Source organism: Brienomyrus brachyistius, chromosome 12, assembly GCF_023856365.1.
Source record: "Brienomyrus brachyistius isolate T26 chromosome 12, BBRACH_0.4, whole genome shotgun sequence".
Lineage (NCBI taxonomy): Eukaryota > Metazoa > Chordata > Actinopteri > Osteoglossiformes > Mormyridae > Brienomyrus > Brienomyrus brachyistius.
Window position 1 is genome coordinate 13,065,549 of NC_064544.1, and position 27,025 is coordinate 13,092,573.

A 27,025-nucleotide genomic window follows, 5' to 3' on the forward strand; every position below is an offset into this window, starting at 1 on the left:
AGCACTGCCTTTACACTGACACTTTTGCTGTGAGAATAGTTAGAATACCAACCTTGGCCTTGTTAAAAATACAGCATACTGCTGTTTCACAGTGACCGGTTTTCCCCAAGACTAGTACCATACATGCGAGGGAGCTCCAGTGGACTATTTTATTCATGCTTTTATTAATGCTTTAAAAAAGAAACTAATAATCAAAGTTTTCAATATTCTTCCTCTAACTCAATTTTAATGCACGAGTAAGGTAAGATTCAGGAAAAACACTTGTCTGTTCAGTTTACACGAATACAAGTTTCTGGTCTTCAAGAACAATCAGCTGAGCTGACATAAAGTTTACGTAAAAAGAGAAATTCCCTTGTCGGTCAGCGTCTTTCTCGTAATGATGGGTCAATCAAACACAGCAGCAGGCTGCCCAAAAGATTTCAAATGAGTGCACATTAAAACGGGGCAGATATGTGCCACGCAATTTTGTATCTGTGTGTCACCCATACAGGAAGAGGTGAAGTCACAATGATTGACAATCAATGGTGTCAATTGAACACTAACAGCTAATAAGGGATAATAAAATGTAACACTATAAAACAACACTCAGTGTACTCTGGAAAGTGTTTAAATGTAACACTAACTCTGATTGATGAGAAACATATAAACACCATGCAGTGTTCATGTAAGACTGGCACATTTGCTATGAATATTGAAGAAGAAAATAAAAACACATCATCCTTGAATTAAACAATGAACTCTATTTCTACATATAACAACTCTCCGTTCAGAAGAAAGGCAGCATGACTGATAAGGCCTAGTTTATGTTTCCACTACATGAAATCATGGAGAGGAAAACATCAAAAGTGAAAGTGCTTCTTGGCTTTCTTTGTTTTAAATATACTTAAAAAAATGTCAATGGCTATTTTTGAAAGAAAAGATTTGTTATTCCAAAAGTTTACTTTATTTGAAAAAAATAATTTTATTTGACAAGGACATACATGAAATATATATCACTGTTACAAAGCAACCGCAGGCGATCACAGCACAGTAAGTGTAGATAGATAGATAATCAAAATGGCAAACTCCACAACCCAAGACAGCACATAATGATTTTGATTTAGCAAACCCACATAAAGGGGGCAGAATGAAAACTTATTTTTGGTCAACTCATTTTAATAAAGACAGCAGGACAGCAGGGGTGGGAATCCAGAGTGACATCGATACATGTTTGCTAATTTCACATTTCATTTAAATAGATTTTGCTGAAGAGTATTTCAGGTCTATATTTAAAGTAAAGACAAGGGCTGTAACGGTACACATATTCATCATGCCTTTCAGTTTTTAGTTGGAAACGTGCAATGAAATGAATTACTACTTTTCCAGTGAAACTTAAATTCACAAGTAGATGTTCGTCATGGAAAACAGTATGCTAACTGTGGCCTTGAGTTGGTTACAGCTAATGCTAGAGAGCTCAAAGACCCTCCCACATCACTGAAGTCAGTAGTTTGGAAACATTTTGGATTCTCAATAAACTACGCCAAAACCTGTAAGAGAGAGAATAGTTGATTAGACTAAGAATGTCAAATGGGCAAATTTTTTTTACTAATACTAAGCTTACACTACCTCATTTCAGCCCTGATTTTCTGCATGCCAAAAGTTTTTGATGATGGCCAACAAAAGCCCCAGATCGGAGGCGAATAAGTGCTCGATTGCTATTAGTTCAAAGACCAGACAGCGTCGTTTGTACCCTTCAGATATCTAGCAGGCAAAATTTGAACCTGTCAGCAACTCCGAATTCTGTAGTGTGAAAGTGTTGCGACTAGCAACAGCCAATGAAAGTGCAAGGTATGGCGTGAGGAGGAGTTCAAAAAGATGTAAATTTGCTGGGTTCCATTTTCTTTGGAGGTAATGAAAGTTTCAATGAAAGTTTATATTTCACAAACTTGCAGTTAATCGTGGCTTTAAATTGATATGCTGCAGGATAAGTCTTTGCAAATGCATACTCATTCGCGAAAGCACTGCGCCAAACTCCTGCGCGTCAGTCTCTTAAAATCAGGCTGTGCGCAACTTGGCAAATATATTAGCAGTTCCAAATGTGAACATAATTTCAGTGACCCACGTTTAAATTAATGTTTAATGTGCAATGTCTGGCTTTCCAAATGTTGTCTGTGCTATTGACTGCGCACAAATTGTAATGAAAGCACCATCATAGAACAAAACTAACTTTGGTGAACAGAAAACAGTTATTTTCCATCAATGTGCAAGTCATCTGTGACACTGACATTTTAAGAAACGGCAATTTAGGGTGCTTTTATAAACACACACACGCAGACACACACGCAGGCCACTTTATTAGGTACACCTGTTCAACTGCTCATTCAAGGAAATATCTAAATCAATCACATATCAGCAGCATAGCGTAGTGTACAATCATGCAAATAAAGGTCAGGAGCTTCACGTAGTGTTAACACCAAACACCAGAACGAGGAAGAAATGTCATTTAAGTTACTTTGAATATTGCATAGTTGTTGGTGCCAGATGGGCTGGTATTGCAGAAATGACTGATCTACTGGGATTTTCATACATAAGCATCTCTAGGGTTTATGGAGAATGGGCCAAAAAAGGAAAAATATCCAGCCAGAGGAGCTTCTGCAGGCGAAAATGCCATGTTGATGGCAGAGGTCAGAGAAGTATGGCCAGACTGCTGATAGAAAGGCAAGGGTAACTCAACCATGTTACAACTAAGCCATGCAGAAGAGCATCTCTGAATGCACGACACATCAAGCCTTGAAGCTAATGGGCACACTGGGTGCCACTCCTGTCAGCTAAGAACAGGAAACAGAGAGGGTCCTATGATTTCTTTGATGTGAAAAATGCAGAAGGAATCATGGAATCAAAGCATGGAAGCATCAAAGCATCAAAGTATTTACTTATGAACCCAGAATCGCACAGAATTTGTGGATATCGCGTTGACGTTATAAACCTATAAATGTTTTCACATTTTGCAAATGTCCCTATAGTGTAAAATATCCATGCAGTAAGCATAGCCAGTGAGTTAGGAAGGACCAAATGAATGCAAGGATGGTGCCTTACCATAACACTCAATTGCACCACAAAAACTCACAGCACGTCTTAGGGGCCTGGAGTTCGCCTGCCTGTTGCTTCACCTGCGCCAGATGCTGTCACTACGCTGCCAGCGCCGGCAGCTCACCTATTTTCAATGACACACCTGGTTCTTAAAGGGGCCAGGTCTGTGGGGGATGCTACCTGGCGGGTCCCCGAGATCCCTAAAAAGGGCCGCACCTGCTTCTAAGGTGCAAGCCTCAGCTCCAGCCCCCGTGATGCTTGCTCAGGACCCGGTGACTCCGGTTCCCCCAGCTCCTGACCCTGTTCCCGTGACCACTGACAATGCTCCCGTGGCCCCTGTCCCCAAGGATGTCCCTGACTGTTGGACCATCGCTTCTCCTCCCTTGGTGGATATGGAGGAGGAGCTTGAGTGGAACCCCTCGGGGATCTCCCTGACTTCTTCAGTGACTCCTCCTTTTCCACGTGCCTCCGAACAAGGCACGTGGGTCCCCCCTCCAATGGGCTCACCACCCATGGGAGGGGCCATAGGCGTCAGGTGCGATGCAAGCTGGGCGGCAGCCAAAGGCGGGGACCTTGGCGGTCCGATCCTCGGCTGCAGAAGCTAGCTCTAGGGACATGGAATGTCACCACTCTGATGGGGAAGGAGCCTGAGCTGGTGCGTGAGGTTGCGAAGTTCCGGCTAGATATAGTCGGACTCACCTCGACGCACAGCTTGAGCTCTGGAACCAGTCTCCTTGAGGGGGGTTGGACCCTTTTCCACTCTGGAGTTGCCCACGGGGAGAGGCGCCGAGCGGGGGTGGGCATACTTATTGCCCCCTGGCTGGGTGCCTGTACGTTGGGGTTTACCGCAGTGGACGAGAGGGTAGCCTCCCTTCGCCTTCGGGTGGGGGGACGGGTCCTGACTGTTGTTTGCGCTTATGCGCCAGATGGCAGTTCAGAATACCCATCCTTTTTGGAGTCTTTGGAAGGGGTGTTGGAAAGCGCTCCTCCTGGGGACTCTCTTGTTCTGCTGGGGGACTTCAATGCTCACGTGGGCAATGACAGTGAGACCTGGTGGGGCGTGATTGGGAGGAACGGCCCCCCCGACCTGAACCCGAGCGGTGCTTTGTTGTTGGACTTCTGTGCTCGTCATGGATTGTCCATAATGAACACCATGTTCAAACATAAGGGTGTCCACATGTGCACTTGGCACCAGGATACCCTAGGCCGCAGTTCAATGATCGACTTTGTAGTCGTGTCGTCGGACTTGCGGCCGCATGTCTTGGACACTCGGGTGAAGAGAGGGGCGGAGCTGTCAACTGATCACTACCTGGTGGTGGGTTGGCTCCGCTGGTGGGGGAGGAAGCCGGCCAGGCCTGGCAGGCCCAAGCGTATAGTGAGGGTCTGCTGGGAACGTCTGGCGGAACCCCCTGTCAGGAGGAGTTTCAACTCCTACCTCCGGCAGAACTTCTCCCATATCCCGGGGGAGGCAAGGGACATTGAGTCCGAATGGACCATGTTCCGCGCCTCCATTGTGGAGGCGGCTGACCGGAGCTGTGGCCGTAAGGTGGTCGGTGCCTGTCGCGGCGGCAATCCTCGAACCCGCTGGTGGACACCAGTGGTGAGGGATGCCGTCAAGCTGAAGAAGGAGTCCTACAGGGCCTTTTTGGCCTGTGGGACTCCAGATGCAGCTGACGGCTACCGGCAGGCCAAGCGGGATGCGGCTTTGGTGGTTGCTGAGGCAAAAACTCGGGTGTGGGAGGAGTTTGGCGAGGCCATGGAAAACGACTTCCGGACGGCTTCGAGGAGGTTCTGGTCCACCATCCGGCGGCTCAGGCCGGGGAAGCGGTGCAACATCAACACTGTTTATGGTGGGGATGGTGTGCTGCTGACCTCAACTTGGGACGTTCTGGGTCGTTGGAGGGAATACTTCGAAGACCTTCTCAATCCCACCGACGCGCCTTCCGTAATGGAAGCAGGGTGTGGGGACTTGGGAGTGGACTCGCCTATCTCTGGGGCGGAGGTCGCTGAGGTGGTTAAAAAGCTCCTCGGTGGCCGGGCCCCGGGGGTGGATGAGATCCGCCCGGAGTTCCTCAAGGCTCTGGATGTTGCGGGGCTGTCCTGGTTGACACGCATCTGCGGCATCGCGTGGACATCGGGGGCAGTGCCTCTGGACTGGCAGACCGGGGTGGTGGTCCCCGTCTTTAAGAAGGGGGACCGGAGGGTGTGCTCCAACTATAGGGGGATCACACTCCTCAGCCTCCCTGGTAAAGTCTATTCGGGGGTCCTGGAGAGGAGGGTCCGCCGGATTGTTGAACCTTGGATTCAGGAGGAGCAGTGTGGTTTTCGCCCTGGCCGTGGAACAGTGGACCAGCTCTATACTCTCAGCAGGGTTTTGGAGGGCTCATGGGAGTTTGCCCGACCAGTCTACATGTGTTTTGTGGACTTGGAGAAGGCATTCGACCGTGTCCCTCGGGGAGTCCTGTGGTGGGTGCTCCGGGAGTATGGGGTACCGGGCTTCCTTTTAAGGGCGGTTCGGTCCCTGTATGACCGGTGCCAGAGCCTGGTCCGCATGGGCGGCAATAAGTCGGACTTGTTTCCGGTGAGGGTTGGACTCCGTCAGGGCTGCCCTTTTTCACCGATTCTGTTCATAGTTTTTATGGACAGAATTTCTAGGCGCAGCCAGGGTGTTGAGGGTGTCTGGTTTGGTGGCCTCAGGATTAGGTCTCTGCTTTTTGCAGATGATGTGGTTCTGTTGGCCTCATCGGACCGTGACCTTCGACTCTCATTGGGACGGTTCGCAGCCGAGTGTGAAGCGGCTGGGATGAGGATCAGCACCTCCAAATCCGAGACCATGGTTCTCAGCCGGAAAAGGGTAGAATGCTCTCTCCGGGTTGGGGATGAGGTCCTTCCCCAAGTGGAGGAGTTTAAGTATCTCTGGGTACAATCGATCGATTTACCAGTCGATCTACGTTCCTACCCTCACCTATGGTCATGAGCTATGGGTAGTAACCGGAAGAATGAGATCGCGGGTACAAACGGCCGAAATGAGTTTCCTCCACAGGGTGGATGAGCTCTCCCTTAGAGATAGGGTGAGGAGCTCAGTCATTCGGGAGGGACTCAGAGTAGAGCCGCTGCTCCTCCGCATCGAGAGGAGCCAGATGAGGTGGCTCGGGCATCTGATTAGGATGCCTCCTGGACGCCTCCCTGGTGAGGTGTTCTGGGCATGTCCCACTGGGAGGAGGCCCCGGGGAAGACCCAGGACACGCTGGAGAGACTATGTCTCTCGGTTGGCCTGGGAACACCTCGGGGTCCCCCCAGAGGAGCTGGATGAAGTGGCCGGGGAGAGGGAAGTCTGGGTCTCCCTGCTGAGACTGCTGCCCCCGCGACCCGACCCCGGATTCAGCGGTAGATGATGGATGGATGGATGGATGGTTGAACGAATGACTCCATACATGAGTGGAAAATTTAAAATGCAAATGGCGTCATTTCATTTTATTTTTTAATTTTGGCATTGACTGCCAAAACTAAACAGCAAGTGAAGATTGTGTTTTTATTTTATCGTTATTTTCGTTTTCTTTTTGGCAGGAAATACCTCCCGTAGCTCAGAGCAAAAGTCACAATGGCCCATTTCAACTTTAAATATTCAATGAAAAAAAGGTCAAAGAAATGTGATAGGATATATACCTTATGTGATTTTAAAGTGGGTTCCTTTGACCTTAGGACATGACATAAAGGCGCGTCTCCTCAAAAAGAGATCTTTATCTTCCAAACGTATTTTGTTTGAAAACCATACTAGTTCGTTGTCACATTTTTTTGTCCAACAGATTGAGATTAACAACTTCCAGAGAATGATAAGAAGATGGAGTACAAGAAAATTGGATACTGTTTTGTACACTATATGGAGAAAAGTACTGCGATACTTGGCCATTACACCTACCGGAACTTTTATGGCATCCCATTCTAAATCCATAGGCCGTAAACGGAGATGGTCCTCCCTTTGCACCTCCCACTCTTCTTGGAAGGTTTTCCACAAGATTCTGGAGTGAGTCTTTGGGAATCTTTGCCCAATCATCCATAAGACCATTTCTGATGTCATGCACTGTTGTCGGACGTGAAGGCCTGGTTCACAGTTTCTGTCCTAGTTCATTCTGAATGTGTTCAGTGGGGTTGAGGTCAGGGCCTTGCTTTGTGCACTGGGCCTTCCCCAAACTGTTCCCACAAAGTTGGAGGCATAGAAATGCCCACAATATCTTGGTATGCTGAAGCATTAAGAGTTACCTTCACTCAAACTTACCCCATAACATTATCCCTCCTCCACCAAACCTTACATTTGGCACAGTGCAGTCAGACTTGCATCCAGCAAATCCAGACACCCTGCAATGCCACCCTATTATTTTACGTGGTCTGCCACTTTACTGCTGAGTTTTGTTTTGTTCCTAAATGCTTTCACTTTGCAATACTACCACTTACTGCTGACCTATCTATCTAGCAGGGAAGAGATTTCACAAACCGATTTACCGCAAATGTGGCATCCTATGACAGTTACCACGCTTGAATTCACTGAGCCCTTCAGAACGACCCATTCTGTCACAAATGTTTGTAAACCTGACTGCAAGGCTAGGTGCTTGATTTTATATACCTATGGCAATGAATGAAACACTTGAATTCAACAATTAAAAGATGTGCCCCAACATTTTTGTCCATATAGTGTGTATATTGCAGTCCTATCACTCACTGCCTGATTTTTGACTGCTAGTGGTGGGCGGATCGATACAAAAAAGTATCAATACTTTATTACCACTGCAGATTATTTACAGCAGCGATACCAGCACCAGTTCTGTCGATACTTTTTGTTTGTTTGTGTGCTTTTGTCTATGCCAGTTGTGCTAAGAAAAGGAAATCTTTCTGGGAATGTAGCCTACATGCTCTCACCTACATATTGTATTCTTCCACCTACATCAGGTAGGACCACGCAGACGGAAGTAATCCCGGCACTTAAATCCTCGCTATGTTTGTCAGTGTGTGCGGTGCCAGTATGGGGAGTGAGAGATCAAACTATACTATCAAATTCAAATTCAAGAAACTTTATTTGTCCCCGAGGGGCAATTGAAAATAAAATAAAATAAAATAAAATAAAATACAATAAAATAAAATAGAATTAAACATGGCGACCTGCAATGTTTATGACAAAAAAAGTAGGCCTACTGTATGCTGCTAATACCACTAACGTTTTTAAACACTTGTGAAATAGCCAGCCAAAGCAGCATACTGAGACTGAGCAAAGGAGAGCTGCAGCAGTGATACCAGGTGAAGAAACACAAACCAGGATAAGAGACAGTCTGAGTCGCCGCTGCTACCCTGGCAGCAGGCCATGAGCTGTATACCGTACATATACTTGCATGATTTATTTTACTTGTATTTCTGTTGTAGTTTCATTATATTTATTTTGATTGTGCATCTACAGGCATACATATTACAGTCTGTAAGTGAGTGTTTATGATTTTTAAGAAGAATATATATGCAAATTATAGGTTGTTAGGTATGTTAACTGCTTAAAACTCATGACATACGGGATACCTAACAACCTATAATTTGCATGTATATTCTTCCTAACAATCATAAATACTCACTTACAGACATACTGAGACGTGATCCTGCTAAGTCCTTGAGGTCTTAGGGCTGTCCCACTGTCAAATCGTCACGTACATGAGGGCTCTCACAGACGTTATGAGCCCTTCATCCACACGTTCCATAGCTCTGGATTTTTGCAGACTTTGCCTGAGGGGAATTACTCACATTTCATAGTGTTATGATGTAAAACACGAGGTAACTAAGGGATGCCCAGAAGCGTAAATGGCAAACTGTTTTTTTTTTTGTTAGTTTTTGCTTAATGATGTTTTTGACAAAAACAAGTAAATGGATTATTTAACGATTACCTCTCGTCCACTCTGCGATGCAAGAGCCTGGAACACGTTCACAGTAGGCTGTGGGGTCCTTAAATGCTTTGATGAAACTGCAAGTCTTAAAATAGAAAGTCTCAAAACCATGTAAGGTACATGTTTTGGTGTTACCAAGGTAACGTGATATGTCGCAATTTTAAGCCCTTGCAGCCTCACACTCAATCACGGGGTGATGTCAATTGAGTCTGTGGGGTTTCAAGGCTTAGGCTTCAGGGTTTTTTTGGGACTGGGCCAGAGTATCCGTATCGGCTTGAAACAAATTTTGGGCAAATTTTTTTACACACTGTGAACTGTTGGAGCACGTGCAGTAAAGGTCAGACAGCGCCGTAAACTGTTACACGTAATATGCACGTGTGAAACCGGGTGCTCATATGGCCGTAGATCGAGGAATGTGAGACCCTCCTATGCTAGCATATTTAGCTCTGCGCTAACCGTTCTGCTGAACATTTCCTTTTCGGTCACGCACCTACCGTTTTATGGAATAGCTAATGTTCAAGCACAAACAAATTATTTTTACCATGGTTCATTTGTTTTGTTTCTGTAGGGATACCAAACACCTGTTTCCCACTAGTGTACCTTTGACAGGTTATCCTGACCTACCAGCAGTATCTTACATGCACATATCTAGCAAATTTGTTATGTACTTGTTATAGCACAGCACGCACTTCAGTATTTCTTATTTGTATTGCTTTGCTAATGACTTACTAGCAAGAAATTTTTATATAAATGAAATATTTTTTTGCCCATTTGCACAAGTACACCGGGATGAGACGTACACACACACATACTGTGTATACGTGCATATATATACCACGGGCACACATATACTGCATATACGTACATATATGTATACCACGGACACACATATACTGTGTATATGTACATATATATACCACAGACACATATATACTGTGTATATGTACATATATATACCACGGACACATATACTGTGTATATGTACATATATATACCACGGACACATATACTGTGTATATGTACATATATATACCACAGACACATATATACTGTGTATATGTACATATATATACCACGGACACATATACTGTGTATATGTACATATATATACCACGGACACATATACTGTGTATATGTACATATACACCTCACAACCAAGGATGCTGCTAAAGGTTTTGGGTCCCAACCCAGATCAATCGGATTAAGTTCCAAATGTTTTAGGGCCACAGTCACTCAGGGGCCCTTGGAATCTTTCCTGATTTTCTCCTACTTTACGAGGACGATACCTGCCGACAGTTTTATGGTAACGTAACGGACTTGCCGCTTCCAATGAGTAGCCTGACCAGATATCTGTCTTGACAGAGATCTGTCTTTATAGGAACACTATTAAATGCTAACTGAAACAATTTTCTTCTGAAAAATTAAGAGTTATTATTGTTTTGTTCGTTAAGCATGGTATATGCTGTGTGAACCACTTTGAGGTTATAATCAGATCCAACTTGGTTAGCGGCGTCCCCCCCCCCTCCCATTTCATTACACCAAATTGTCATTATTTTCATGGAACCGCGTAGCTTATCATGGTTTATCCCTTTCACACACACACACACACACACACACACAAAATTGAGAATGAAGCTTGGGGTCTAAGAACAGTATCAGCAATTTATCCAGCAGTCCTGGATAAATAACAGTTAAGGTCTTTGCTCAAAGACCTTGCTCAAGGATCCAAAGGAGATGCGACTATTCTGGCAAGCATGGGATTTCGAACCGGCAACCTTGTAATCACAGGCACCGAGGCCTAAGGCCTTCCCAGTGAGCCACATTATGAAATTAACAATGTAACATTCGACTGAGATAACAAAGAAACAGACATTATTTCATCCATCCATCATATACTTCCAGAGTGGCTTTCCCAGGAGTTTTCCCAGGCACTGAGAATTATATCTCTGGACGGAAGGATGATTTCTGAATCACATCAGGATTGTGTAATAATATGTACAGGCTAGAACTCCCTCTCACTGTTGACCACGGCAGCCTGTATCAGTTTATGAGATATTTCATGAGATTGCATTTCACTTATTGGATTTCATGTCAGTATATGTTAACTTTCGTCATCATTCCTTTTTACCATAATACTGGCACAAGCAAACATTCCTTTAAAAAATTTTTTTATTGTTAAAATACATTAATTTGGTATAAAACACATGTAAATTAACTAGAAAACTGTACAAAGCAAAAATATCCTATCCTATACAAAACAACATTGACCACTGTTACCTTACAACATCATGTTTCTCTGTTCCTCCCTCTGCTGTTTCTCTGTATTCCTTACAGACACACCTATATCTACACATAATCACCAACCTATGTGTGTTGGCGTCGCTATCAATCTGTAGGCTCCATGTTTCACAGGGCAGTCATGTCACAGCTGTCTACCGTCACTTCAGTCTTCGCCTCCTCCTGCCAGATTACGCTACCTGAAAACTGCTTCAAGTCCACCAAAAGTCCACCACCAACCCCCGAGGCAGTACCACCTCCTTCACCCTCCTCTTCCTCTTTCTCTCCCTCCTCCTTGTTCTCCTTCAGCTTTGCCCTTTCTTGCAGGTCGACCCCTTCCATGCTGGAATAGTCATCAGAGTCCTCTTCTGCCTTTTCGTCCAGGCTCTTTGCATCATGCTCTTGACACTTCTCAATGTCAGGAACCTCCACTCTGTCCTCCTGATGTTCCTCTCTCTGTTCCTCTACGTCTTCTCCATCTGCGTCTTCTCTTTTGCGGGGCCAAATCTGGATTCCCAGGAAGTTTTCGAGGGCCTGGACGCCACTCTGCAGGCGTTGCCTGGCCCCATCCTCACCATAGATGAGCTCATGCACCGTGTACTTGCCATCTGCTTCCCGGTTCAGCTTCTTATACAGGTATATCAGAGCCACAATGAGAATGACCAGCAGGAAAATCAGGAATATCACAGTGAACGTAGGATGTTTTGAGTCATTCATTATGCCTATGTAGGAGAAAGAAAAATGTTACAGCTGTGCAGAACGGCACTTCCATATGAATTACTGGATATATTGTGGAGCAAATACAAATTGCACAAAAAAGGCTTGCAGGCAGATTGATTTTCTATCTCTGTGAAAGGCGTGCATGTGTGTGCTGTATTTCAGGATAAATTATATAAAAATATATATTTTTTGGCTTATTGTCTAAAACTCAAAATTAAAAACAACATTCAAATAAGTCATCATCAAAAAAGGAGAGAGACATTTACACTCTGAATTGACTGGATTTCATGCCACCTTTTAAATCTAAAACCCAATGCATCTTACCTGCTAAAATTTGTAATCAAACACTAAGAGGAAATGGCTGCTCAGTGCACTCATACAGACTTTAGAAGATTGTTGTATAAATTTCCCATTTTCTATATATAAACGTCTATATGGCAGAATACACCCACAATGCATTATAAAGACTGGAACGTATATCATACATTGTTTGCACTTAATAGTCCATAGACATGTCATATATATCACGTTACACGCAGAATAGAAAATCTTTATCGTACAATGAACTCTGCGTGCTTTCCCACCAATGCTGCATTGTAAAAGATAAAAATTTAATTTAAAAACAAAAAAGAAAAATATTTAGAATATCAAGTTAAATGGTGAATCAAAGTGCATGAGTGCAATCACATGCAACATTAAACTCTCGAATTTTTAAAAACCAAAATATGCATCTTATGTGACATGTCATATTTAATCTCTCAATATCAAAGTACGCTTTACACAATCAATTTATAGACAAGTATCTTATGCAAAATATACATCGCGTCACAAAATTACACTGGCAATGGAACTCAGCACTTAACGATAACTTTAATTTCACCCGAAATCACCATGTAACATATTAATGCAAGCATGGCATTCGTAAAGAGAAGAGAAAACTCTTACACAAAGAGTTATTAAAAAGGAAAGCTCATTTTTCAAATGCCGCTTTAAGTCTCCCAACATCCTCTCTGACAAAAGAGATTGGTGTTCGCTAGTTTAAGGAAGGCTGATGGATTTTTTTCCATAGATAAGAAGAGAGAGCATTGAGGATGGGGAGTGGTGGAGGTGGAATAAGACCGGATGGAAAAAAGACATCGTGAGAGGAAGAGAGCTGAGGGCTGCATTGGACGCAAAACGTGAATCACGTTGCGCTGAAAAGACGACACACACCTGTGGAACTCACCTTCTGCTCCTTCTGAGCCGCACTGACTTTCCGGGTTTGGGAAAATACACACAGAACAAATAAGTATTCACTGAAAATACAGATATGCTGCAATTCGGGCTACCAAGGATAGAGAGGCAAGAAAAAAACTAGGGTGGGTAATGAGTGAGAAGGGCGGGGGTGGGGTGGGGTGACTGCAGGGGGGAGGAGCTCGAAACAGAAACACAGAGAGGGACTTAAATAAGCAAATAAACTTAACGGTAGACTGAACAGAATAAGGAAACTGCAAAAGCGTGAAATGTTCTACATGGCATGTAATGTAGATCGCAGATGGCTTTCAGGGGGACCACATGCTCGAAACTAGCTGAAGTACTAACTTCAGTATTTTTACCACCTTCTACATTGCTGTCAATTGCTTGTTGACTACATTTTCCAGCTATGAGAAAGTGTGAAAGACCAGGGTTTGGTTTGTCGGTGGTTGAAGTGGATGACAGTGGGGAGCCTCGCTTGTGGCACCTCCTCTCAGCGGAGGATCATGGGCTGCAGTCCGTTTGCTTTTATAACGACTCGGTGGATCACAATCACACTCATTTTGGACACATTCAGGGGCCTTTCAGTGCTTGTTGGTTTGGTTTGTGTGTAGCATTGCTCTTTCGCTCTCTTTTCATAACAGATAATACCACAAGCATCTGTCTGCATTGTTGCACAAGGAGCTCAAAGCTTGCCAGCTGTCCACATGGGGGGGTCTCCTTGCTGAAGGTGGCAGACGGGATGCTGCTCTGTGTGCGGAAGTGACGCCACGACGGAAACAGCCCCCCCACAAGCGTGGGCTGCGTTGCCACGAAGCGGGAGAGCTTCTGTGCAGGCAGCTCGGCGAGCATGAAGCCGACGCCATGCCTCTGCACGGATGCTCAGACGCATGAGCGCAGTGACAGGAAGGGGGCCGGAAGTAGGCGCGGGAGAGAAAATCGAGATTGAGGGGGGGGGAGGGTAAAAAAAAAATTAATTTCAGTTTCGCACCACATCCTGTTTTCACAGCAAATGCAGGTTGCATGAAGCTGCAAAGGGCACCGAATGCGGCATTAATCTCACTGCTGCATTTCACTGTATGTCAGGGGCCATTTTAGGATCTTACCCATAGGGGGGTTCAGCCCCCTGAAGAAATACGTGAAACAACGCCCCCCAACCCCAGTTAAACTTCAAAAAAGTTTGCTGAGGAGCAAACTTGGAAGCAGAGAAAAAAAAATTGGAACCTCCTATGTTTCAGCTTGCCTCCATTTCAAGCCCTACGAGTGATTTCAGAGCAACTCATCTGGGTTTTACCATAGTGAAGCTTGTGAATTCGGGTACCGTTGTTCCAAAACCACGACGGTGACTAGAACACACATCCACCTGGCAATTGGGCGTGGCACAATCCGCGACGGCACATCATGACACACAAGCCCAGGTTTACGGAAAAAAAAAAACGATTTATTCCAATAAAATCAGTAAGACATCTGATAAACACACACTTTAATATTTTGCACCCACCATTTTTCTGAACGCTGTAAAACGTCCCCCTGATTGTGAGCCGCACCCCCCCCCCCCCCCCACCGCTGAGGTTAGACATGCACATTAGCACTTCCGCCATCCTCGCACGGCAGGATGCTCCCCCCCCCCACCCCCCCACTGCCATCGGAGGGACATGTCCTCCTGTATGGAGGTGGCTACAGCTCTCTTATGGGCTTTACCTCTGTGTTGCCCCCCCCCCCCAGAAAAAATAAAAATAATTTGACCAAGAAGGTCATCAAAAAAACCAAGAAGGGATAGAAAACAGCTCAGACAACAGACTTATCTGCTTTGGTCACTGTAAAGCAGTGCCACCCCCCCCAAATACACACAAGGCTATAAACTGAACTGGTCTAATTTTAACAGTAAAAAGGTAATAGTGAAAAGATTAACAATACAACACATAGACATACAGTACGGTGCAAAAGTCTTGGGCAGCCAAAGAAAATGATGTGCAAATGATCTTGATGTCACTGCAAAGCTATGATGTGGTGCCTGTCAAAGTGTGTCAGCTTAGTCATTTCAAACCCTCTGCTAAAATCACCCTGTTGTTTCCAGCAGCCTTACAGTGCACCCATGGATTTTTTGTCTTGACCACTAGCACACCTCAAATAAAATAGTCAATGAGATATTGATTAGTTAAGTTAAATAGCTTTAACATTTCTTTTGACTGCCTAAGACTTTTGCACAGTACTGTACATAGCAAAACACTAACACAGACAAAATTTAAGCCACTGTAAGTATTAAAACTCAGCATTCACATCTACGAAATCTGTTTCAAACAAAAACCCAGTTTCTTCTCAGTAATAAACCGATATTACGGCATCTGACCCATTGACTCTGAGAAAGTAACAAGACCCAAACTCGCCACAGCTCGACAGCTAGCTTCCCACCACTGCACTGTAAACTCAACTTTGACATACATACAATATGACCTGAATGAGACGATACACGTACTTAGGACAAAGATACGTGATCACTGAGCCAACGGAACATTCATGCCTACTTAAGCAGCTGTTCATGGTCTATTAAATAAGTGGCTCTTAATGCTACAAAGTATTAGCTGGTAACGCTACCTGATAAAACAGCCCTTAAACTGTATTTTGCTTTGCCAAAAGAAAGTTTTGTGTTATTCTGAATGTATTCCCTAGCCAGCAACATACCAACGCGACTACAAAAGCCTCCCTTTGGTTGGTTAACAAAATAAGTGTGTTCATCGCGTAGGTCTTTTTTTCAGTTACTCAGTGTTTGCTAGCTGTGTTGTGTGGTTGTACTGTGCACTATGTAGCAAGATGTACTGTATCCTGCAGCGTGTCTGTGTGTAGTAGCAACACAGCCTGCTGTGCATTACGGGATAACATGTAGCAATGCTGTTGTCTGCCAGGTAGTAACAATGGGATCGGCAGCAGGTCGCCATGTAGCATGTAATGGCAGCATGGTCATCCTCCGGGTGTGATGTAGCATGTAATGGTAGCGTGGTAATGCTCCGGGTGTGATGTAGCATGTAATGGTAGCGTGGTCATCCTCCGGGGTGTGATGTAGCATGTAATGGTAGCGTGGTAATCCTCCGGATGTGATGTAGCATGTAATGGTAGCGTGGTAATCCTCCGGATGTGATGTAGCATGTAATGGTAGCGTGGTCATTCTCCGGATGTGATGTAGCATGTAATGGTAGCGTGGTTATCCTCCGGGGTGTGATGTAGCATGTAATGGTAGCGTGGTAATCCTCCGGATGTGATGTAGCATGTAATGGTAGCGTGGTCATTCTCCGGATGTGATGTAGCATGTAATGGTAGCGTGGTTATCCTCCGGGGTGTGATGTAGCATGTAATGGTAGCGTGGTTATCCTCCAGGTGTGATGTAGCATGTAATGGTAGCGTGGTCATTCTCCGGATGTGATGTAGCATGTAATGGTAGCGTGGTCATCCTCCGGGTGTGATGTAGCATGTAATGGTAGCGTGGTAATCCTCCGGGTGTGATGTAGCATGTAATGTTAGCGTGGTCATCCTCCGGGTGTGATGTAGCATGTAATGTTAGCGTGGTCATCCTCCGGGTGTGATGTAGCATGTAATGGTAGCGTGGTCATCCTCCGGGGTGTGATGTAGCATGTAATGGTAGCGTGGTAATCCTCCGGATGTGATGTAGCATGTAATGGTAGCGTGGTCATTCTCCGGATGTGATGTAGCATGTAATGGTAGCGTGGTCATCCTCCGGGTGTGATGTAGCATGTAATGGTAGCGTGGTCATCCTCCGGGTGTGATGTAGCATGTAATGGTAGCGTGGTCATCCTCCGGGTGTGATGTAGCATGTAATGGTAGTGTGGTCATTCTCCGGATGTGATGTAGCATGTAATGGTAGCGTGGTCATCCTCCGGGTGTGATGTAGCATGTAATGGTAGTGTGGTCATTCTCCGGATGTGATGTAGCATGTAATGGTAGCGTGGTCATCCTCCGGGTGTGATGTAGCATGTAATGGTAGCGTGGTCATCCTCCGGGGTGTGATGTAGCATGTAATGGTAGCGTGGTAATCCTCCGGATGTGATGTAGCATGTAATGGTAGCGTGGTCATTCTCCGGATGTGATGTAGCATGTAATGGTAGCGTGGTCATCCTCCGGGTGTGATGTAGCATGTAATGGTAGCGTGGTCATCCTCCGGGTGTGATGTAGCATGTAATGGTAGCGTGGTCATCCTCCGGGTGTGATGTAGCATGTAATGGTAGCGTGGTAATCCTCCGGGTGTGATGTAGCATGTAATGGTAGCGTGGTAATCCTCCGGGTGTGATGTAGCATGTAATGGTAGTGTGGTCATTCTCCGGATGTGATGTAGCATGTAATGGTAGCGTGGTCATCCTCCGGGTGTGATGTAGCATGTAATGGTAGCGTGGTAATCCTCCGGGTGTGATGTAGCATGTAATGGTAGCGTGGTAATCCTCCGGGTGTGATGTAGCATGTAATGGTAGCGTGGTCATCCTCCGGGTGTGACGTACCGTATAATATTAGCCTGGTCATGTTCTGGGTGTGATGTAGCATGTACCAGTGCTGTCATCATCCTCCTGTAATGGTGTAGTATGTAATAACAGCATGTTCATCCTCCTCAAATGATGTAGTGCATAGTGTGGTCTTCCTGTTGTAGTGTGCAATAAGAGTTCAGTCATTTTCCAAGCAGGCTGCAGTGTGTATTAAGAGTGTGGTTGTTTTCTAGCCATGTTGTACTGTGCAATATGAGTGTGGTCATTCTCCAGGAGTGTTGCAGTGTGTGTAATAAGAGTGTGGTTATTCTCCAGGTTTGTGTGTAATCAGGGTGTGGTCATTCTCCAGGTGTGCTGCAGTGCGTAATAAAAGTGTGGTCATTCTCCAGATGTGTTGCAGTGCGTAATAAGAGTGTGGTCATTCTCCAGGTGTGCTGCAGTGCGTAATAAAAGTGTGGTCATTCTCCAGGCGTGTTGCAGTGCGTAATAAAAGTGTGGTCATTCTCCAGGCGTGTTGCAGTGCGTAATAAGAGTGTGGTCATTCTCCAGGCGTGTTGTGGTGTGTAATTGAGGTCACACCTCTCCCTCCTCAAATCGGGCCAGTTGCTGCTCCAGTTGCTCGATTCTCTGACCCTGGGAAAGAACCAGGGCTCTCAGCGCCTTCAGCTCCAGTAGGATCTCACAGAGCTGCTCCTCCTGAGGAGTGGGGGAGGAGCAAAGCCAGGGTGAGTTTAGGTCTGTATACTGTATATTCTCGGATACCATAGAGGTGACTCAATCCTGCTATGCAGATTCACAGCGCCTCTGTGTGACCCGCAGTACAGATCCCAGGCCCTCCTGTATGCTCACCTCCCCTCCTGCCCCCTCCCTTTCTTGAGTGTCCTCTCCTGCCAGTGCTGGTGCCGCCGCACAGACCCCCCCTGCCTCTGTGTCCGGGCTGGCCGCAGAGAGGACCGTGTCGACCGGGGTTTGGGCTGGACTGGATTCCTCAGGCTCCCCTGCAGATGAGGGCCTGTGTCTGGCCCTGACGGCGACTCCCTGCCTGGAGGGAGGTGCTTCGTATCCCCCGCTCAAGGACACCAGCAATGGGGGGGCGTCCTGACCTGCGACCCAGTCTTCAGCCAGCAGGGCTGGTTCCAAGCCTGCCGTATCCGGGTACAGGTCTCCCTGGAAGAGATCCGACTGTGGGGAAGGGGGGGGGGGGCACAACATATCTCAGGCACATTCCAGTGAGTGCAGTGGAAAGTTCAGCCCCCCCTGCCCCAACTCCCCAGCAGAATACAAAATTTCACCAATTAATTTATATTAAAGACATTTCAGCAGCAAAGGGTATCTAGCTTCTAGCTAACTAGCTTGCCTCCGTTTCACAAGAAAAGTAGTGAAATATTTCTTCTGGTTATTCTCAGTTGCTCTTTTGCTCCCTCTAATCAAATGACGCCCTAGGCGATTGTCTATGTTCCCTCCCTGAGAGTAAGACCCGATTAATGTTAATCAGTTAAACTATCCTGCAATGGCAGAAATTTGATTCGCTACAGCTGTAGGTGTCACAGTGCCGGGGCGTGTGTCATGCGTGCTGTGTGTAGGGATACCAAGTAGACAGGGTCAAATCATCTCAGAAGATGCAGTGCCGGTATCGCTATGACAACACAGTCAAAGACCAATGATATGCAGAGGGGGGAACATCGGCAGCCTGCTGCTGCAGAAACTCTCCACCCATGGAAAAAAGCCATCGCAGGCAAACCACACAACACATCTAGTGTCAAGAAACACATTAACTATTATCAGAGGTGCCAACCAACAAAGGGGTTAGCACCAACGTCAAGTAAATTACTTGTGTATTTCTGTCAATGTGCTTGGCCAATCAAAGTGATTAGAATTGTAATCTTCCAAAAGATAAGGGATGATTCTAACAAGGATACAGGAATCAAAAACTAAGAAAATAAGAACTTTGAACTAAGAAATTAAGCAAGAACCAAGAACTAAAAAATTTTAAAATGAAGAACTAAATTAATCATTTTTAATCAACGAAATTAAGACATTTAAATTATTTTCGTTTTTTAATTTTTACTTGAAAAAAATATGCTAAAATCCTAACATTTTACATGTCCACGAACTAGAAAAAATAAAATTTACATTTAGGGCACCACATGTGAAAAAGCAACTGCGCTGACCTCAGGTGGCAATGAGTGGAAATTGCAACTTATATTTCACAACCGTCTCACCTTCCTGGGGACAGTCATGGAGATGGGCTCCACCTTCCGCTCGTGTAGTTTGTAGAACCTGAGGAGAAGTATATCATGTCCCTCGAGCTGAATGGGAAGACAGGAGCATTCGTGCCGTGACGCGGTGAGGGAGTACCTCGCGATCTCGCACTTGTTGACGTCCACGCCTCTCTTGCTTAGGAAGCCAGCTCCTCTTTGTGGCTCCTTGCTGCTGTAAAGGCTAAGGAAGTGCACGTGGGGGGGCTCCTCCGTCACCTCAAAGTAGCGGATGGTGCAGTCGCCCTAGTCCATTAGCCGCGCAGGGCCGACGGCGGCAGAACACAGCAACCGCCCATCAGTGCGATACAAACGACTCCACCTGGGTCTCTTTCGAACAATGTCATGCACAATGGACAGACCAGCATGCACCGGGTTCTCTTACCTTGCCGCACAGGTAGACCATGTTGGTGTCAGGGTCATAAAAGGGCAGGAGCACGCCATTGCTGCTGTCCATCTCCTGCATGACCATTGGCTCAGAGAAGTCATCCTGGACAGGCAAAGACAGGGCAGGGTGGACATAACAAGGGCGAGGCCAGCTTATTCATAGGGCATATATAGTAATCGGTGTAAATTACACATAGGCAGTTCAGTTACAGAGAAAAAAAATAACACAAATTATAGTTATACAATTATAGTTAAATACAGTAAAAAAAAAAAATCTACTTATTTCTATATAACGCCTTTCACAACTATGCTGCCCCAAAGCACTTGATATGGGTGTGCTGTAATACATTCCTGTATCTTTTATATAAAAAAACATCAAAAAGGAAGAAGGATAAAGAACTGAAAGAGAGAGACAGATGACGAGAGAGAAGAGGAAAAAGAAAACCTCTGCGGGTCCAAGGCCAACTGGCTGCCCCCCCCCCCCCGCAGGCACGCTAAAGACACAGTGGGCTTGCTGGCTACATGCAAAGTGCAAACTGTGGTTTATAATAATAGGTAATATGGTGAAAATACAGTAAAAGTACAATGCAATTCCTGAATTAACCAAAGGCTAATATATATATTAAATATATGTATATTAAAACGCGTCTACTGCTGGTTCCCGCTGTGGGAAGCATCGTGATTGGCTGGGAGAGCACAGCTCTCACAATCTATTTCCTGTTCCTTCTTAGGGTGGCCTACAGTGGAACATGACCTCTGAAAATGGCGAAGGGGCGGGTCTGCTATCAGTATTTCACTGCCAGCCTAAGTGCAGCTGGATCTGAATATGAGTGTTTTCCATCGTCCGCCACATAATCATTACACTACCTCCTCTGACTCCTCCATTCTCACTACCCTGTGATCTCGGGTTGCTCACCGTGTCCCACAAGGCGAGTTGCCTCTCGCTCATGCGACTGAAGCCCGTGGTCAGGATTTTCCCATCAGAGAGAAACACAGCTCTCATTGGCCGGGTGCCGTCGTGCGCCTTTTCTCTCACCTACCAGCAGGGGGGAGTCACGCAACAATTAGTTCAGATACAGAATGACGATAATTTATTTTTCCAGGTTAGAAGCATCTCTGCAGAAAAAACAAAAATGAGAAATTGGAAACTTAGCATCAAAGTTCCCAGTATGGCCAATGCTTTGTCTTATATGCAACGCGGGGACTATGACACGTGCTAGAACAAACACTATAGACACGATAACGGTGTGGACAGCGGGACCTGGAGCACGGTTCCACGTCGGGGGTCAATGACGCGTAGGGCCTTGTCTTTGCACGTGGTGCAGATGGCACTACCCTCTCTGTTCCAGCACACGCTGTAGATCAAGTCGGGGTGCATGTCATCGAGACGATATAGCTGCTCTCCAGTGCCGACATCCCACAGGCAGATCACGTTGTCACAGCCTGTGAAACAAATGCAAGTGACACTAAGACGAACATGCACTGAATTCAGGCTGCATAAGGTTACAGACGCACTGTATTGAATTCAAGCTGCCTAAGGTTACAGACGCAAGCGTGCTGAATTTAGGCTGCCTAAGGTTACAGATGCACTGTTCTGAATTCAGGCTGTCTAAGGTTACAGATGCACTGTTCTGAATTCCGGCTGCCTAAGGTTACAGATGCACTGTTCTGAATTCCGGCTGCCTAAGGTTACAGATGCACTGTTCTGAATTCAGGCTGCCTAAGGTTACAGATGCACTGTTCTGAATTCAGGCTGCCTAAGGTTACAGATGCACGTGTACTGAATTCAGGCTGCCTAAGGTTACAGATGCACGTGTACTGAATTCAGGCTGCCTAAGGTTACAGATGCACGTGTACTGAATTCAGGCTGCCTAAGGTTACAGATGCACTGTTCTGAATTCAGGCTGTCTAAGGTTACAGATGCACTGTTCTGAATTCAGGCTGTCTAAGGTTACAGATGCACTGTTCTGAATTCAGGCTGCCTAAGGTTACAGATGCACGTGTACTGAATTCAGGCTGCCTAAGGTTACAGATGCACTGTTCTGAATTCCGGCTGCCTAAGGTTACAGATGTTCTGTTCTGAATTCAGGCTGCCTAAGGTTACAGATGCACTGTTCTGAATTCCGGCTGCCTAAGGTTACAGACACAAGTATGCTGAATTCTTTTGACTGGATCTGTAAAAATCTGGGCTACAAGTGCACCATCCGCAGCCATCTGAGTAAAATACAGTCAGTGGCAGGGGGGTACCTGCACTCAACAAGATGTTTAGGGTGGAGGGATGCCAGGCCAGGATGCCGACCCTCTTGCTGTGTCCCTCCAGTGTCACGGCTGCTTCTGTCATGGGGCTCGTGAGACCCCCATCTGGGATCTGCCACACCTTTTCAGTAGAGAAGGTACATGTCAGTGATTGCTGCAGCCATACATGTACATATACCACAAAGATGCAGACAGGCAAGCACATACACTAACACTTTACCTTAACGGTGGTGTCCTCTGAGGCACTAGCAATGATACTGTCATCATGGGGACACCATTGGACGTCCAACACCGGGGCCGTGTGACCACATACCAGAGGGGTATTCTGGTCAACACGGCCGCTCTGTTGAGGAGAAGGGCAGGATCTAACATTAAATGTAAAGTTCATACCATTAAAAAGCTCTTTTAAAAGTTCCTCATACACTCAATAAAAAGACTAAAGAATGATCTCCCCCCCCCACCCCCAAACCATACTGATGTGCACACCTTGCTGAGTGGCAAAACAAGAAAGGCACCCCCTCCTCCTGCCTCGACGATGACAGCGATGAACTTAGGGTTGGCGTCACAGAGTGGTCCCTCCCACGTAACGCGTGTCACTCTGACATCATCGAGGCAGTTTTCTGGCTTCCAGGCCTGGGCGAAGACATGTCGGAACTTACTCTGCCTAACGATGCCTCTCCTGAAAGACATGGCTGGAAAGGGAGAAGCGGGGGAAGACTGTTTAGCCTGGAGTTCATGCATTCATCTTCTGATTAAACAACATTTCAGTGGTCGCCAACTGGTGGACTCAGCTCTGCATCCAGACTGAAATACAATTCAATCCAGACCGCACAATCGATCCCCCCTCCCCCCGCCCAGTGAATTTTATTGTCAGGGGACTGTGCGCTTTCAGAAATATAGGATGGCACAAATTATATAGGGTGGCACTGTGTTGTAGCGCAAAAAAAATTTGTTCTTTTCTGCGGTGGCTAACTGGCTAAGTGAAAAATAATGTCTGCATAAGAAATACACAAAATATGAGTTAACACGTTGGTAGCAGAATATTTTCAGTAAAAATCAAGACATCACATTAATCAATGTGTCAGTCTTGTTGATATCAGCCAATATTTAAACTTTATCAATATTTTAAGTATAAGGTAGTGGAACTAGAGCTAAAGACACAATCAGTAAAATAAAAGAAAGATGATCGCATTGGATAAATATGTGCTTTCCGTAGTAGAAAACCAGGGGTCTCATTGGCTTATTCATCCTCTCACAGTACTGACCCACAATGTTTACAATTTATTTTTTGCACCCCCCCCCCCCCAAAAAAAAAAAAAAAAAAAAAAAAAACGACCACTGGTGAGCCTACGTGAAAGCAGTCAATCCGGTAATGTTAACTTAATGTGTTTGGTTTTTTCTCTCTACAGTTCTCCAGATGACCTCTGTTGAAGTCCATTTCTAATCTTTGTTGAAGCAAACATCACCATGACATCTCAGACTTCTTAAGGTAAGCAAAAGACTGCAAGCTTGTATCCGTTTATATAGATACTTTACAGAAGAACAATCGGGTGAACACATTTGATAAGAAAATTACAGAATTAATGGCTTTAGTTAAGAACACTGCGATGGGCTGCCCCCCCATCCTGGGTCGTTCCCTGCCTCATGCCCATTGCTTCCGGGATAGGCTCCGGACCCCCCGCGACCCAGTAGGATAAGCGGTTTGGAAAATTGATGGATGGATGGTTAAGGACAACACCCCAAAAACAAACCGATGATCAACTATTAAATTAAAAACTACCAAATATCAAAGACTACAGACAGCGTGTGAAAAGACACAAACCCACCACATTGCCTGGTACCTAAGATAACTGGAATAGCATGAGGTGTCATCTACTAGGACCACACTCAAATCGACAGGCACCTACGAACGAGCTGGGAAACGACCACTGGTGCTGTACCAGTTATACAGCAGGACCGTTCCTGCATACTTCACATTTTCGGGATTCCATTGCTGGAAGGGGTCACACCTTTTGCTAAGGCAAGAGAGAAAGTATGTGGAGAGTCCGCTGAAAATCCAGACTCACTGAAATGTTAACTTCACACAATAAAGAGACGGACAATGGTTTCTCACTGTACTCTTCCAAATAACACATAAATTATTTTTTTTTTGCACTGACCAGACGCGTGCATATGCAATGAAATAATAACAAAATCATCAGGTTTAAAAAACAAGATTTCGAGAAAACCAACACCTTAATAGGGCAACAACCAAGACAGCAGTTTGCAGATGCAGGGCTTATTTAGCTCATTAAGTAGGTGACCGATAAAAATAAAAAAAAAACTGGGACAAGTAAATTAATAAAAAAACGACGGCTTTAAGGAATTTAACGATACTATTTACTGTACCTGGTTGTTGGAGAACTTGGATTTCCCTTATTATTATGAAATGAAAGGCAGATTATATACCCGGAAGATGCTGCAAAACGTAAAAAAAGAGAACAAAAAGAGAACAAAAATGATCCGCCGCCGTGGGAAATCTAATCCGGGACGCGGGTCTTGATCGGTGGTCGTCCGGAAGCCACGTACTTACTCGAAAATGCAGAAGTGGAAACAGGAGAAAGTCGCGATAACAGCCGGGATATAAATATTTACAGGTAAAGCTGGATCCCAACGCAGGACAGCTTACAGGCGTGGATAAAATACGAGGAAGCGAATGGACGTAAATGGGAACGATCGTGTGGATTAATGAGAAAAGAAACGCGGGAAAAGCGACACGACAATCAACGAGGAATGGGCCAGAAAAGGAAACGCATATCTGCACAGACAGTCCTTTTTATGAATTATTATATCGCTTATACTGAGTGCTGGAATGACAGCTATAGAGGCAGCTCACGTCCAACACTTCCGCCCACAACAGGATACGCGCGCCGTTGTTTTTTGCCTCGGTGACTCAGCGCGCTCCAATGGCACAGCCTCACGTGGGCGCCCCCTCCCCTTCGGAGTGCGGGAGACGGCATCTAGTCAGGTCAAGGCAAGTCAAGAGCGCTTTTTTGTCATTCCATCCATATAAAGGCATAGAGCAGCACAAAATATCGTTGGCCCAGGACCACGATGCCTTAGACAAACTGCAAGTAACAAGAGGAGGATTTCACAATACTTAATTGAAGTGCAAGCACAAACACAGGACTTTGTGAAGCACTAGGCCTGAACACTGATATTTATCCCTATGATATATAGAGACCATTATATATATTAAAATAAATTTGCATTCTTAAATCTTGGTTTAATTCTGGTTCTGCTGGCAGACGGCTACGCTGAGCAGCAGGTTGCTTCCACATTCAAAATTTCTGACTGCAGTACAGAAGAATAAGGTGAAGCAGGAGACACAGAGAACAACCATGAACCAGGCAGGTAGAGGGTGGAAGTGACTTTCTAATGCCAGAGATGACCTTTGAAAGGAACGGGAAGCATTAAGTGCAGGTGTGAGGTGCACTGCTAGGACAGTGTGCATCAGGCTCCTAGAAGCAGGACTGAAGTCCCATAAAGCAAGGAAGAAGCCCTTCATTAATGAGGAACAGGGAAGAAACAGGCTGCAGTTTGGGAAATAATAATAAGAAACATTATTCACCATTATTCACAGATGCACACCCATAAATTGAGAAATGAGAGAAAAAAAACTGTGCTGTGGTCTCTTCATTTTTTCCCCAGTTGGATGTATGTATGTATGTATGTATATATATATATATATATATATATATATATATATATATATATATATATATATATATATATGTGTGTGTGTGTGTGTGTGTGTGTGCACAGATATTGTCCCCACGGTCTGTATGGGTGTATATATACTATTATATATATATATATATATATATATATATATATATATATATATATATATATGCAACACAAGCCAAGGGCAGGGTAACATAATCTCCAGTGCTTAATTTGTGTTGTAGCTCAACTCTGGGACCTTTATTGTGAAAGGCACTATATCTTTTTTTAAGGTAAGCACTGTATATCCCCCCCCCCAATCTACTGAGGGGGATGATCCGGTAACCGCCCAGATTATTTTCTTTGTGAAAGTAGGCCTAGCTCTCATTATAGTTCGGGTCAGGGTGTCAGGGTCAGCGCTCGTTCTCCCCAACCTTTCGTGTCTCCCCTTCTCCGTTTGGCCAGCAGGTGTCGCTGGCCATCCTGTTCTCCCTGTTGTCCTTCAAGTCCTTAGTGTGTTTCCCACCTCCCCAGATTGTTGCATAGCTGTGTGGGCTAAGCATGCGCCTACAAGTCCTTTGCTCACGAGTTTGAGACCAGCTTCCTCTTTATTTGTAATTAGTGGATTTTGTTCCCTAGTGTTTCTTCTGCATTACTTTTCTTGTTCCTGGTTTGTGGTGTGCGTTCCGTTTTGTTTTGAGTTTGTGGCCTGGGT

General features: G+C 45.3%; 3 protein-coding genes and 1 long non-coding RNA gene across 6 annotated transcripts in view; 2 read left to right on the top strand and 2 right to left on the bottom strand.

Annotated features, from left to right (window-relative positions):
* Positions 1–11,138: 11,138 nt before the first annotated feature.
* On the bottom strand, positions 11,139–13,364 carry si:ch211-119e14.1 (myelin transcription factor 1-like protein). Of its 2 annotated transcripts, none has more exons than XM_048969975.1 (2): positions 13,210–13,364; positions 11,139–11,986 (listed from the first exon to the last, which is right to left on the bottom strand). In XM_048969975.1, exon 2 carries the CDS (start codon positions 11,979–11,981, stop codon positions 11,394–11,396), a length of 588 nt encoding a protein of 195 aa, XP_048825932.1. In that variant the 5' UTR covers positions 11,982–11,986; positions 13,210–13,364; the 3' UTR covers positions 11,139–11,393. The 2 variants fall into 2 exon arrangements, with proteins under 2 accessions (XP_048825932.1, XP_048825933.1); XM_048969976.1 differs by having other exon boundaries at positions 13,197–13,353.
* Positions 13,365–17,617: 4,253 nt separating this feature from the next.
* coro1b (coronin, actin binding protein, 1B) lies at positions 17,618–25,521 on the bottom strand. The gene is made up of 11 exons (XM_048969967.1): positions 24,994–25,521; positions 23,092–23,297; positions 22,826–22,948; positions 22,597–22,726; positions 21,611–21,792; positions 21,266–21,385; positions 20,348–20,452; positions 20,063–20,208; positions 19,927–19,984; positions 18,554–18,886; positions 17,618–18,400 (listed from the first exon to the last, which is right to left on the bottom strand). Exons 2-11 carry the CDS (start codon positions 23,293–23,295, stop codon positions 18,278–18,280), a joined length of 1,524 nt encoding a protein of 507 aa, XP_048825924.1. The 5' UTR covers positions 23,296–23,297; positions 24,994–25,521; the 3' UTR covers positions 17,618–18,277.
* Positions 21,922–22,360, top strand: LOC125704432 (uncharacterized). 2 transcript variants are annotated; one of them, XR_007381131.1, is made up of 3 exons: positions 21,922–22,037; positions 22,188–22,225; positions 22,300–22,360. It is a non-coding gene; the product is annotated as an uncharacterized LOC125704432 (long non-coding RNA). The 2 variants fall into 2 exon arrangements; XR_007381132.1 differs by lacking the exons at positions 22,188–22,225; positions 22,300–22,360 and adding exons at positions 22,112–22,187; positions 22,263–22,298.
* The window catches only part of LOC125704417 (NACHT, LRR and PYD domains-containing protein 5-like), a 97,228-nt gene continuing 94,238 nt past the window's right edge, over positions 24,036–27,025 (top strand). Inside the window, exon 1 of the mRNA XM_048969951.1 lies at positions 24,036–24,094. The gene's annotated coding sequence lies outside the window, so the exon portion shown is untranslated. The remainder of the gene's footprint in view (positions 24,095–27,025) is intronic.